Raw genomic sequence first — 12,973 nt, 5'->3', positions numbered from 1 at the left:
GTACTCAGATTTTTTTTACTTACATATGCAATATATTCAGGCAAATGACCTACATGTATCTGCCATCATAAACCACTTCACGTTTTTCAATAGAGAAAACAAGTCATGAGGAATTAAACTGAAAGTGGATGCTGTCCGATGTTGCAATAGAAGAGCATGCGAGTCTCAATTGTAACAGCATGAGCTGCAGTTGTAACACGGCTAAAAAAAAAGCATTAAACAAATAGTTTTCATGGCAAATCAACAATATTTCAGTCAAGCAACTGTTTTTACATTGATTTCATAACAAGGATGTGATCAGATAATGTATAAAACATAACGATATTATTAAGACTTACCGGATGTACCAGTAAATCTGATTTAGAATATAATTGAATGATATCTAACTGAACATTGAGCATTGGCCAATACGACGCATGCTTTTAAATAAAGCAACACCCCAGGTCACTAAGCTTTACAATCTATGCTATAGCCACGCAGTCCATTTCTATTTGCAATTTTTATTGACAAAAGACAGATATACAAGGCCATGCTATGAAAACAACTTCCTGCCAGCATTTAAACATTACATTAAACAGTACAAACATGGATGCATACAGTGCATAAACAACATTTCATCCAAAAATGAAGTTGCTCTTGTGAGCTGATCAATAACATTTTTTTTAAGGTAAGACTACAACCTCTCAATGGCTTAAAGAATATAAAAATACATTAAAATGTGTGCCATTTTAATTTGATTGGGATTTTTTCCAGGGGGCCCATTTCCTGCTGTGGGTTCACCAAGTTAATTGTAGATTTTCCCTCCCTCTGTGCACTCCTCATGGGTCCACTCTTTACAGCTCCAGCATTGCACCCAGACTTCTCCAGGCTTCAATGAAACAAATCCTCCCCACAAACCTGGCATCCAGCGTGTCTCTTCTCCCAGGTAGCTATTGTTTGTTTTTTCTTCTGGGGCTTGGAACTGCGTGGTGCAACTCGCTTTTCTCTCTCCTCTTCCAAGGCCTGTTTTGTTGGTGTTTCTGTTAGTATAACTGTTGTCCTCCTCTTTCTTCCCATGGTGGTGGCTTTTTTGGGTCCAGCCTTCGGGTAAACGCGAACAGCAACACATTTGAAACACCCCATACTTTCAGCTGCTGCAGATGGTTCTTCAGCTGCCCCCTCCTGAAATGGAGTGATGTGCAGGTTGAAGGGATAAGCTCCGGACCATCTGAACCCAGCCATTATGTTGGCTGGTGTGGTGGCATATGGCAGAGCTGTTGCTACAACAGCTGGGACGTCATAGAGCCCCATAGTCTTAATTTCTTAGATCATAAGATCATTTTTGCACTTCTCTGATCTGGAGAAAGTCATGTATGGTTTTATATCTTCTAGGCATTTTGCAAAGTTTTATACCTTGCTCAGCAAAGTGATTTAAAAATGAAGATTATTATTATTATTATTATTATTATTATTATTATTATTATTATTATTATTATTATTAAGTTCTCTCTTTATCGTAATTATGTTATTACCTGGATTGTTCTTCATCCAGCTGTCGATGGTGGTGTTGACCTACCTGTTCAAAGGCCCATACACACTCCTGTCCTGGATTGTAGTTTGTGGGAGCAATGGGGAGGGAAAGACAAGAAAAACAACTCTGTGTTCCCTGCAGAAGTCAATCCCCTGGATGGACAAGTGTGACGCATGCTTGTCAAGAAAAAGGATCATCTTGGCCTGTGCTGACGTAAGGGTGTGCTGGGGAAACACAATGAAATCATCCTGCTACATCCCGCCTGATCCATTGGCTGTCCCAATGAAGCCAGTAGGTCCACCATTAATTTTGAAGGGCTGGAACTTATTGGGAAAGATGAATTGGTACACTGTTACTTTGTGAATTAACTGCAAAGGCCATGGTGATGAGGGTGCCCCTCTCTGCTGAGGTCATTGCCCTTATTTGTTTCACCCCCTTGGTGGACACTATTTTGTTTGGCGTCTGGACTGTCATAATACCAGTCTCGTCCATGTTCCACATATCCTTGGCTTCAAAGTAAAGCATTCCAGGACAACAGCCAGTTTGAAGAAGGCTTGGACGTTGACTTGGTTGAAGTTGGTGGCACAGGAAAGGCTAGCAGCCTGTGGACGCTGTGTTGACAAATGTTGGTGCCTCTTCATGAATCCAACAAACCGGTCCTTCCCTGCCATGTCTTTCTCTCGTCATGACTCTAGTATTTGCAGCTATATTGGTTTTCCAACTGGTATGCAAGTCTGTGGTCCTGAAAAAATGCATGGTTACATTACATGTAAATACCATTCATATTTATTTGTATTTCTTTCTAATTTATCATATTTAATTGTACTGTTCTTTTTCCACACATGACTTTTCACATAACATTTTATATTATCAAATCGAGTTTCTGATTTATTTAAATTATGAATTTAAGACCAGGAATTTCTTATATTACTTACTATTTATGTAACTATGAATGAAAAATCATGACATACAAAAAAGCCTTCTATTTTAATGTAAGATGACCAAGCTATTACTGTTTCAATCTATTCTAACTTCCTTGGGGCATTATCCAAAGTTAAGTTCTCGTATACCCTGACTTTGGAAGCTCGTGGCTTCCCTTCTCCTCCAGGCTCGTTCTTGCCTTACAATACCTGTACAGAGTGAAATGGTATATGCAATATGCTTCTTCTGAAGCTTTTTCTAGCACATCCCTGGGCACTAACCTTGTTTTCCTCTCCCTATTTGGTAGAATTCAGGAAGTAAACAAAGGGGAAAATAATCAGGTTGTGCCCAAAAATCTAGGCAGTTACAAATGTAACGTGCTACAAATGAACTGCTGGTCACGTCCATGCTTTGGCGTTCCTCACAGACCAGAACTAACATGCATGACCCGAAAACTATGCTAACTGACGAAGAACAGATACATGCTCCACGCCACATATACACAACTTTATATTTCAAAAATACCTCTGGATCTTAATTTTCACTTACTTTGTGCTAAACCGGTTTTCCAGCTGCCATTCCCTGCAGAGTGGCCGAATCTTGCTGATATTTCTCAGGGATGTTTAGTTCTGCTCTGGCCACATGCCAACGTGATGAGGTCATGATGGTATTTACGTAGCAAGAGAAAACGTGCATATCACAACTGTCACACATTACATTTAAGGCAACTCTCCCCCGCATTCTGTATTGGCTCATTCCAAGTCTTCATTGAAGCTTTGTAATGTCTGAGTGAAATATTTAAACCCAAAACACCAATATTCTAAATGTCTTTGGCAAAGTCTCTTTGCAAATTTTGGGGTCAAAACCAGTAAGTCAGTACCAAAATTGCAGTATGGTTTGATAAAATTTCTAAAGCTGAGACAATTAGAGAATTAATCAATGACTTGATGAATAGGAAATATATTGAGAATGAGCATGCTTGCTGATTGATTGTTTAAATCAGTTATCAAGGAAAACATGTTCTGGATTCAGCTTATTCCATTAATTGATCAAATGAGTCCTAAACAACAGTTTTTTTAAATTATTTTGTCTCAGCTAGCTAAACTTGCTCATCATGCAGATGTTTTTAAACCTGGTTGCATTTTCTGTTGAGAACGTTTAGTAGGCGCCACTTAGCGGTGTCCTTTTCATTGTTTGTTGAGCTACTGTACTTTGGCTTCTACTGGTGACACAGCTGAAGCGGTTATTGCATCGATTCAAATGAAATACATCACTTCTTGTGTGCCACAGGATCTGTTCCAGAAAGCAAAACACTCAAAAAGGCTACATAGCCCACTGTGCCGGGCTGTACCCAATCTACCCAACACCATCAATACCTTCAGTGAAGATAAGAACAAACTCTCAAAGAAAAAAAACAAAAAATACAAACAAAGGGGATCTCCTGAGTTTGCAATCGGTGCTGAGACAGATCAATAAAAAAGATTAAGATATGGCATTTGACAATAAGATAAAGTAATGAGGCAGAAAACTGTTGTTTAGATTCTACAGTGACTGCACAATCAGCAGGAGCAGCTAAATAGTCATTGATTCATATGACAGTGTCAATAGATTATTATTTTGTAAGCCTGTAAACTGGTAAGTACAATAAAATGTACAAAATGTTGCAAAACACTCTGAACTTGATCTCTCACAATTCATCTTGATAATGTGATTTCAATTACATCATCCCCTAGATGTCCAATTGAAGATGGGCTTATAAATTATTTGCAAGGACCAGACACAAAGTGGTCGATTTTTTTTTGAGTGGAGGACAGTTCATATGGACCGCTCTTGCCAACAGTGAAGGTATTTTTCTGCAGCAGCTCACAATTAAATCCAACGCACGACTTACTGAAGGTGAAACAAAGAAAATGTGATTGTTTTGTCTATCAGGGAAATTAAAGAGGGACTACAAGTCCCAGGGAGGAAAATGGATGAGTTAATCACAGCGCTAACGAGGAGGGGGCGCGGAACACGGATGCCTTTACATCATCCTGTTCTGACAGCGGCAGGACAACCGAGGTGCCATAACCAGGCGGGGAGACTGTGATTCCGACAGCTCGGTGCCTTTCAACCTCTCTACACTCACATTCCTGTCAACACAAGATCAAGGTCCCGCAGCAGCATTTGAGCAATTATCCCGGCTCTTTGCTGTGTCTAAGAGCTTAAAGGGTAATGTACTGAACATTGTACGGTTTCATCTTCCAACACATGTATTACTGTATACTGTATTTTCTGAGTAGCAGGGCTACAATTACATTTACATCTGATGTCTTCCGCAGGGTGAAAACTGTACATTATCTCCTTTCCTGTCAGTCAGGAGCAGCCCAGAAGTACAGCACAGTATGTATTTTATCAACATAAATAGAAACATGTCCTGAAAGGCAACAGTGCTTCACTTGGGGCTTCTGTGAAAACAAGACAGCTTTGTTTTTACTTGTTTGAGAAAACCTCTGGGTGAAAGTAGACCCATCTTTTTGCTTTGCAGTGGCTCCCTGACGTACACGAGGAATATCAATTGCTGGAAACTACGATGACACATGCTGTGCAGCTCAAAACAGAGAGTCAGCAACCAGCTGAAGATAAAGTAGTAGCGAGGGTGTATCCCTCTTCCCCCTAAAAAAAAAAAAAAGAAAGAAAAATAGAGGAAGCAGCGCTGTACGGAGTGTCCCCGACAGAAAGCTGTCAGTCATAAATCCCGCGGCAGGTTTGCGTAGACAGGTAAGGGCTGCCGAGGTCAGCACATCTCCATGACAGATCTTTTCTTCAAGTACTCGACAGAAGTGGACCATCAAAGACTATTGATCACGGTAATCAAAAAGAATGTGCTGTATGATTGCAAGAATCATCGCCGCCAACAAATCAACCCTCCCGACAAACAGACAGAGAGGAGAGACGCAGACGAGCCAAGTGAAGTCGATTTATTCCCAGTTAACCGAGTCTGCAATCAATTCTGCTGCTAAAGAGCCGCTGCTGGAGCCATTTATATCCTCTCTTTATATACCGACATGATCATTGACAAACAGGCGTTGTTAAACTGGATTGTGTTTGAAATTTCAGGTTATAGCTTCCTCATAAAATCCATCCTTTCTTACCACAAAGTTTCCATTTATGTATATTTATCATGAAGGGGCATTTTTCTCTATGCTGTGACAGAGTTTATATAACAATATATACAAAATCAGACATCTAGAGTGTCTGGATGTCTCGGATCTGGAGTGTTGCCCTGTGTACAGTCTGCATTTGATTTGCCTGTGTGTATTTTGTTTTCTGTGGAAGATGTCGGACGTGTCTGCCGCTCCCAAGATCATTGGAATTAACATAAACTTTTGAAATTTGTTTTCACGATGAAGCTGTTTTTCAAAACCGCATGTGCTCATGGTGACCCTTGAGCTGTCAATCAAATGAAGTCTGAGTTACTGGGGTGATCTGCTCACACTGATTTGATATGAAACAGAATTATGAACATAAAGCTGCTCAGATCGTCTTTTCCCAATTATAGTAAAGAGGAATACAAATGAAAATAGTTCAGAATGAATCAGCTTCATGTGATCATAATTTTAAGAGTGAGTAATCTGTAATGTGTTCTTATAGCAAAAATGAAAAAAAAAAAAAAAACAAACAAACAAAAACAAAGCACTGGCTCCATCATCTAAATGTGAATATTTTTGGTTTTCTATGACAGTTAACTGAATATTTTTGGACTGTTGGTCATACAAAACCAACTTGTGATGGGTGTGTTTCACTAGTTGTTGACATGTTGACAGACCAAAGAATTGATTATTTGATTAAAGAAAATAATCAACAGATTAATCAGTTCAGGCATCACTATTGTCTACAGTGAGTCATGTACAAAAATGTGCATTTGCACAATTTGGAGAGCTTACAACTTTCTCTGGGAAAAAAAAACAAAAAACTTTTTTTGCAGCATTGAGGAAAAAACTGGGGCAAGAGCACAAAGTCACCTCATGTCAGCGCATTAAAAAACCCAGTTTTATTTCATGAAAAATCACTGGACTTCCTCTCATTAAAATCTGTTATGGGGGGTCCCTTAACTCCTGTGTTCAGTCCAGCCCGCCCATTCAAACCTTGTGAAAGAGTAACTGCAGCAGACTGAGGGGTAAAAGAGTGAAAAGGACTGAGGAGAGCAAGAGAAAAAATTAAATAACAGACTGGAGTGTTACCTTTTCTTTGTCTCTCATGGATCCTTTTCCAAGAATTGACATCTTTGTGAGCGTGTCCTCCTGTAGTCTCTTTAATGAGTTCCCACGCGGCCCGAGGAGTTTGCCAACAAAGTTAAACTGCAACAGAGAGCAAGAGAGAGCACGCATCAATCAGAATCTGTGTGTTTGAGATAAAGAGCAAATACATTTCTTAGGTCAATCACACGTGGCTCAACCGGCGTTAGCTCTTGACTGAAGATAATAAAAATTTATCAGCAATTTCTTCCCGTCCGTGTCTCGATAGGATCGGTATGGAAGCTTTTCTGAGATGACCAATTTGTCACCTTGACCTTTTATTGCATGAAGATGTTCTGCAGTGTACACTTTGCCTGAAAATCTAAAAGCATAAAATTCACAAGTATGTTCAGTAGCGGGGATGTAGGTTTGGTTTCACAAGTGATGGAGACACAATGAAGTCAGAGGTTCTTTGTATAAAAAGTGATAATTGATGTTATTTTGTGCATTTATATACAATCATATCAGTCTTGCATTAAACAAATTATGATAAAATCTGTGCTTTCCATAATGATGATACTATAGTGTAAAAAAATTAATCCTATGTAAATTGCTGCATTATTAATGAACTAACCCTGTAATCACAGCTAATTTCCACCTGATACTCATGTATTTATATGCAATTATATATTATATATTATTAAATGTATTCACATCTTTCCTGCAAAGGTTAGTGTCCTTTACTGCCATAATTCTAGTGTATTTTAGGACAATATAAACTGTAAATAAAAGCACAAATTGAATTACTTTTTTTTTAAATCCAAAAAACCATGCAGGGCGGGTTAGTAGTGCCTGCAGTCTCCCTCTGAGATGGCAGACAGCCCTGACAGCCTTCACCAATAAGGTAGAGAGGCCTGTACCTCTGTGTTGCCAAAAAGGGCTGAATCCAGTGCCAAAAGAAGTGTGCAGAGCACCCGCTGCACACTGCAACAACCGAGACTCAGGTGAGTGTATCATCATTTTGATCACCTCTCACAATAAGAAGACACTGTTCAGCAAGTTCTTTTTTGTTTTTTTTATGAATAGATCAAACTGAAACTGTAAAAGTGAGGTAGGGTTTTGAAAAGTTAGGGGGCCATGGGAAATAAGACCAATTTATCAAATGAACTATATTAGAAATCTGTTATGAACCTTAATTTACTCACATTACAATTTTTCTAGAATGATCAGAGTCCCATATTATAGATATTATAAAAGGGCACACACAGTGGGATCAAAATTGATGCAGTGGAGTCTTTTACACCTAAAGTTCCTTCTGTACACTTCCCACAATGCAACCATTACTCAAGTGATGCTACTTGAGTCATTTTCTCAGACTTGACAAAGCTCCTCCAGAGCCACAGAGGACATTAACTGTGTTCACAGGCTAAGTAGTACTCCATGTAACTGGAAAATTGACTTTAGGATGTAAAATTGGTGGAGTGCCTTTTTACACTGAGGACAGCGACAAAATAACAAATACCAATAACCTATAACATCTTACTTGTTTTTCAACCATCCTATCAGCCCACAGCCCAGTCCAGACGCCCAGAATCTTCAGTTGGTCAGATTATGATTAATTAGCATAGACAAATCAGAAATTAACCAATATATGAAAGGAAATAGCACTGATGTGTTAAAAAACATAAAAAAACATCATGACATTTGTTATTATGAAGGTAAATGTGACAATTTTATGTAATATATACAGTATTTTAGGTCATATCAACCAGCCCATACAGTAGTATAATTGTACATGCCGCCTGCATCAGAGCTTTACACTCTAGTATCACTTCAACACATTTCCCAAATCTGTTGGAATATTTTAAGATAAATTTCCAGTGTGCAGTAATGTGCTTGTTTGAGCTAACATCTAACTTGACCACTTCTGGCATGTCGCCGTCCATCAAAGGCTTCCGGGCTTAGATTACTTCACAAGGTCACCGCTTTTTGCCATAAAAACCCAAATGTTATGCATTACTTTGTCGCGGGATGTTGTGCGCAGACACCCATCAAAGTCATACAACCTTAACAAGGGCTAAACACAATTCCACCAGCAGCTGGAGATGGTCAGGCAGGCGAAAGGAGAGCGATGCTTTTCTCCCCCTTCTCCATGTTTTCCTTTAACAGTGAGTTATACAGCTGTCTTCCTCAACTATCTAGGTCATCAATTAGCTAGCAGGAGGTAAAAAAAAAAAAAAACAGCCAGTTTTGTTCTACACCTCACCTATATCTCTCCTTCCTTTTGTACAGAGAGTAAGTGCTTATTAGGAGGCTCCTGCCAATTCCTGGGTGAGGGATTTGAGAGGCCAGCTTTAGTGATTCGCTCTAATGCAGTTGGGTTTTTATCCTGGCCAGGCTGAACTCCAGCAGTTCTCCGCTACTGTATGTTTCTTCAACTTTTATAATTACACCGAGTCCTGTGACTGGAATTGGTCATACTGGGCCCCATTCAGCCTTTTCCTTAAAGTAAATACCATGCCCCACTGTGCTAATTCCAACCTTGTACTTGCAAATGTGAATAAGCGGCCTCCTGCAAAGTTATGACCTTAGATTGATGAATATGTAAGACTATCTTCATATTAGAGGGTATGGACTTTGATGCTAATTTTGCTCCATTTGTACGCTCCTAACCTCACCTAACCTTGCATTGCCTCTGGTGAAATTCATCAATATATTGACAAGGATATGAATTGTTGGGTCAAGAAAATTCAATTTAAACTTATCTAAGCAAAATGTGTCCTGCCTCTAATGTATTCAAGTTTACAAAAGGATCATCAAAGAGACAGCACCACCGGGGCGAACAGAGGGTGTCAGGAAATGTTTTAAATGTGCCTAGTTTAACCGATGTCCTGCGCATCCATCATTTCCACCTGGATAGAGCCTTGATCACTGAGCTGTGCCGTCTCTTGAACAATGATTTGCAGAGCCACATCACACAGCCGACATCTCTCCGTGTACCATAGATATCGTGCACCCTTTCCATCCCTCAGACAGGTTGGGTATTGGACACAGTGTCCAGGATGTTTGTGAGGATATCTAAGTCTTCTGTCTAAGCAAAAGGAGAAGGATCAAAAACAAAACGCGACTATGTTCCTCCCCATATCTTGATGTAGATGCCATATCAACTGTTCATCAGGAAGTGAGCACAGCAAAATTAGCCTTAGCAGAGAATTTATGTGAACAGAAATATCAGACAGGCTGTAAAATAGAAATTGATGCAGACATGAATTTTGTTTTCAGCTTATTTGAGCTTCAGTGAAATCAGAGACACAGTAAGAGGTTGGCTTGTTGGTGAGCGGAGTAGAGAAGAAGTAGCAAGTGCTCTTTGTAAAAGATACATTATGGGTTTTATTGGGCAATTTCAAACACAGACAGACTTTGTTGAATGAGAACAAGGTATGCCACAAGAATAGGCTGAATAAAATCCACTACGTTTTATCCACCAGAACACCTGAAGAGACTCATCCTCTGAAAACTTTTAATTAAAGATTACTTTATTAATTTCTGTGTTAATCCAATGAATGTCCTACGGGTGAGTCTCTAATTTAATCATTCTGTCATTCTAAATAAAGCAGAATTAAAGGCACACAGAACATTAAAGATGTCAAGTTCATCAGCAGAAGTAAGAAGAAAGAAAAACAGAAAGTGTGAGATATTTTTTCTTTTTTTCCTCATTATCTTTTTTTCATTTTGAATATTGGAGGATTTTCACTGTATAAACTCACACCTTCTTGACTTGCATGTGTTTTACACCTGCTGATATTCTTTTAGTATGTAAGTGTGAAATAATATACAAGAAACTCTTTATGTGCACACTGAATAAGTCAAGTTTGAAAAGAAGCATGGATCTCACTTATCGATATTAATACAGACTGCTAAAAACATACAGTAGGGATACAACCAAGGCTGAATTACTAACTGACGTTTTTGGCGAATGAACTTACTACCTATAGTGTTGTTTTTCTTGGGAGGACAGGCTCATTTAAAAAGAAATCATGTAGACTTGACTTATATTTGTTTGACTAATGCCTGTAAATGTCAGCGAGACTTCTTAATCTGGACATTTAAACACATCACCAGCCAGTCGATATGTTTGAAGAGGGAAACTAACATCTCCTCATATGGACAATCCACCAAATATAGTCTTACTAAACACATAAATGTAATCCCTGCTGTTTATCAGATATCAAAATCCGCCTGACTCCGACTGTGATTGATGCTTTGGGGTTTTGCTAATGCTTTAGTTATCACAAGGGATTATGTGACTTACAAAAACCTGCCTGGGCTCCTGTGCTGGCTCACGTCATTAGACGGTGTGGAGGATTGCGCTGCTGCTTGTCTGTAAAGCTGATGTGTTTAATCACAGGTTGCCACCTGCTGCTCTGTTGTGGTTTTCGGTGCACAAAAAATAACTACAAATAAAATCAAAATAGATGTGATGACTTAAAAACATATATGAAAGCAGAATTTGAATTGTTGCGCCATATCCTGGTTGGAAGCTGAAGAAAACAAAGCCATGTGGATGACGAGAAAGACAGAAGACACAAGCAGGGAAAGGATGTATGATTTATCACACTTAACTTGAAGGGGGTGCAGGAGAAAAGGGTGGCAGGGGGAGGGAGAGAGGGAGGTGGGGGGTTCGGGGGGTGGGTGAGGGGGGAGGCACATCTGAGATCTTTTCATCATTTGCTGAATGTATTACTGCGAGGCTGGCGAAAGGTGTGCTCACAGAGAGCCAGCGTAGAGTGATTGTGCTGAGGACAGCAGGACAGGAACGACAGCAGGAGGATAAATCACTGCTCCCGGCAAAGAGAAAAGCCACAATCTGAACTGGAAATAAACCAGTGGGACTCCTTATGCCTTGCTAATGGCCTGCAGTGCTTTCTGTCAAAAGATGCTTTCTGCGAGAAGGCCCACAGATCCAGCAAATGTACAGATGAGAGCTGATAGTGCATCTTTGTTCAAAAGGTGGGATATTTTTAGTTCTTGAGTAGGTGTGAGATTATGTGTCATACTGGTTAAATCATGATTTAAAATCTTAGACGCTCTATTTCTGTAAACAAGGTTTCAGTTAAATCTAAAAAAAACGCTATACTTGGGTGAGCATCTATGAGAAAAAAAATATTAAAAAGAATCCAAGATTTGCTTGCTGCAATGTCCATTATAGAACAGAGACACACCATGCAACACTATAATATCATCACTCTTGCCAATATCTCAGAAAGGCTCAAAATTCATCAGTGTTGGGCATTAAAAATCATCACTGAGGAACAGCTGCATTTTATCACAGAGAATCAGCAGCCTGGAGCCCGGAGCTTGCCGCATGGTGTCCTTGCCCAGTTCATTTTGATAAAAAGCTATGTTTGCAGAGGATGGATTTAACCTCTCCACATGTGCTCGTAAATGGCTATTTGGAAAATGGCAGTGCCACTTCAATGCCAGAAGCCAAAAGGTAATGCTTGCAGCTCAGGAGAAAACCCATTCAAGTCAAACCGATCACTCTTGCCATTGCAACCTGCCATATAGAACAAATTGAATTTGTCTTCCTTCGGTGGCTTGTTGGAGCTCTAAACAGCATATTAGTGGCTCTACTTATCAAAGCTGTCAAAGCATATCTGGTTAGCTGTGAACCGAGGAGACTCAGATCAGCCTCAAGGGGACACTACATACAATACACAGCCCTCCATCCTCACCAACATTATATTGTCGAATTAATTTCAGCTCTAAATTGGAGTGCATGCTCATACCTGATGAGAGTAATGACTCTTTCTCAAAGTTCAAGCAAAAACCATAGAGTAGGCTTTGATTTGATGATTATCAGGTTTAGGGCTGTCATGTAATAATTGTATTCATTATTGATTAATCAGTCAATTATTTTCTCAATTAATTGAATAGTTGTTTGGTCTATTAAATTTCAGAAAATGGTGAAACACTGTTTCCCAAAGCCTAAGATGACGTCCTCAAATGTGTTTTGTTCCAACCAACAGTCCACAACCCAAAAATATTCAGTTTATGATCATAGAAGACTAAAGAAACCAGAAAATATTCACATTTGAGAGAATTTGGACTTTTTTTCCTTAAAAAATGACTCTGATTATCAAAATAGTTGGCAATTAATTTAATAGTCGACAACTAATTGATTAATTGTTGCAGCTTATCAGGTTCAAAGACATTTAGACATCTATACTAAAACTATGGTAAATTTGTTTTTAAAGAAATTCTTTAAACATCTGGGGAACATGGAACAGATTTTTTAAGGGCTATATTTAAATTTAAATTTTGA

The 12,973-nt window shown here is 39.2% G+C and overlaps 1 protein-coding gene across 1 annotated transcript in view; it reads right to left on the bottom strand.

Annotated features, from left to right (window-relative positions):
• The window catches only part of khdrbs3 (KH domain containing, RNA binding, signal transduction associated 3), a 106,630-nt gene that overhangs the window by 40,243 nt on the left and 53,414 nt on the right, over positions 1-12,973 (bottom strand). Inside the window, exon 3 of the mRNA XM_067611528.1 lies at positions 6,655-6,771. Within this exon, the coding sequence (XP_067467629.1) occupies positions 6,655-6,771 (117 nt within the window). The remainder of the gene's footprint in view (positions 1-6,654; positions 6,772-12,973) is intronic.

The sequence above is a fragment of the Thunnus thynnus genome, chromosome 15, assembly GCF_963924715.1.
Source record: "Thunnus thynnus chromosome 15, fThuThy2.1, whole genome shotgun sequence".
NCBI classification, from domain to species: Eukaryota; Metazoa; Chordata; class Actinopteri; order Scombriformes; family Scombridae; genus Thunnus; species Thunnus thynnus.
The sequence above is the reverse complement of the archived record's forward strand: the minus strand, read 5'-3'. Positions and strand labels throughout refer to the sequence as shown.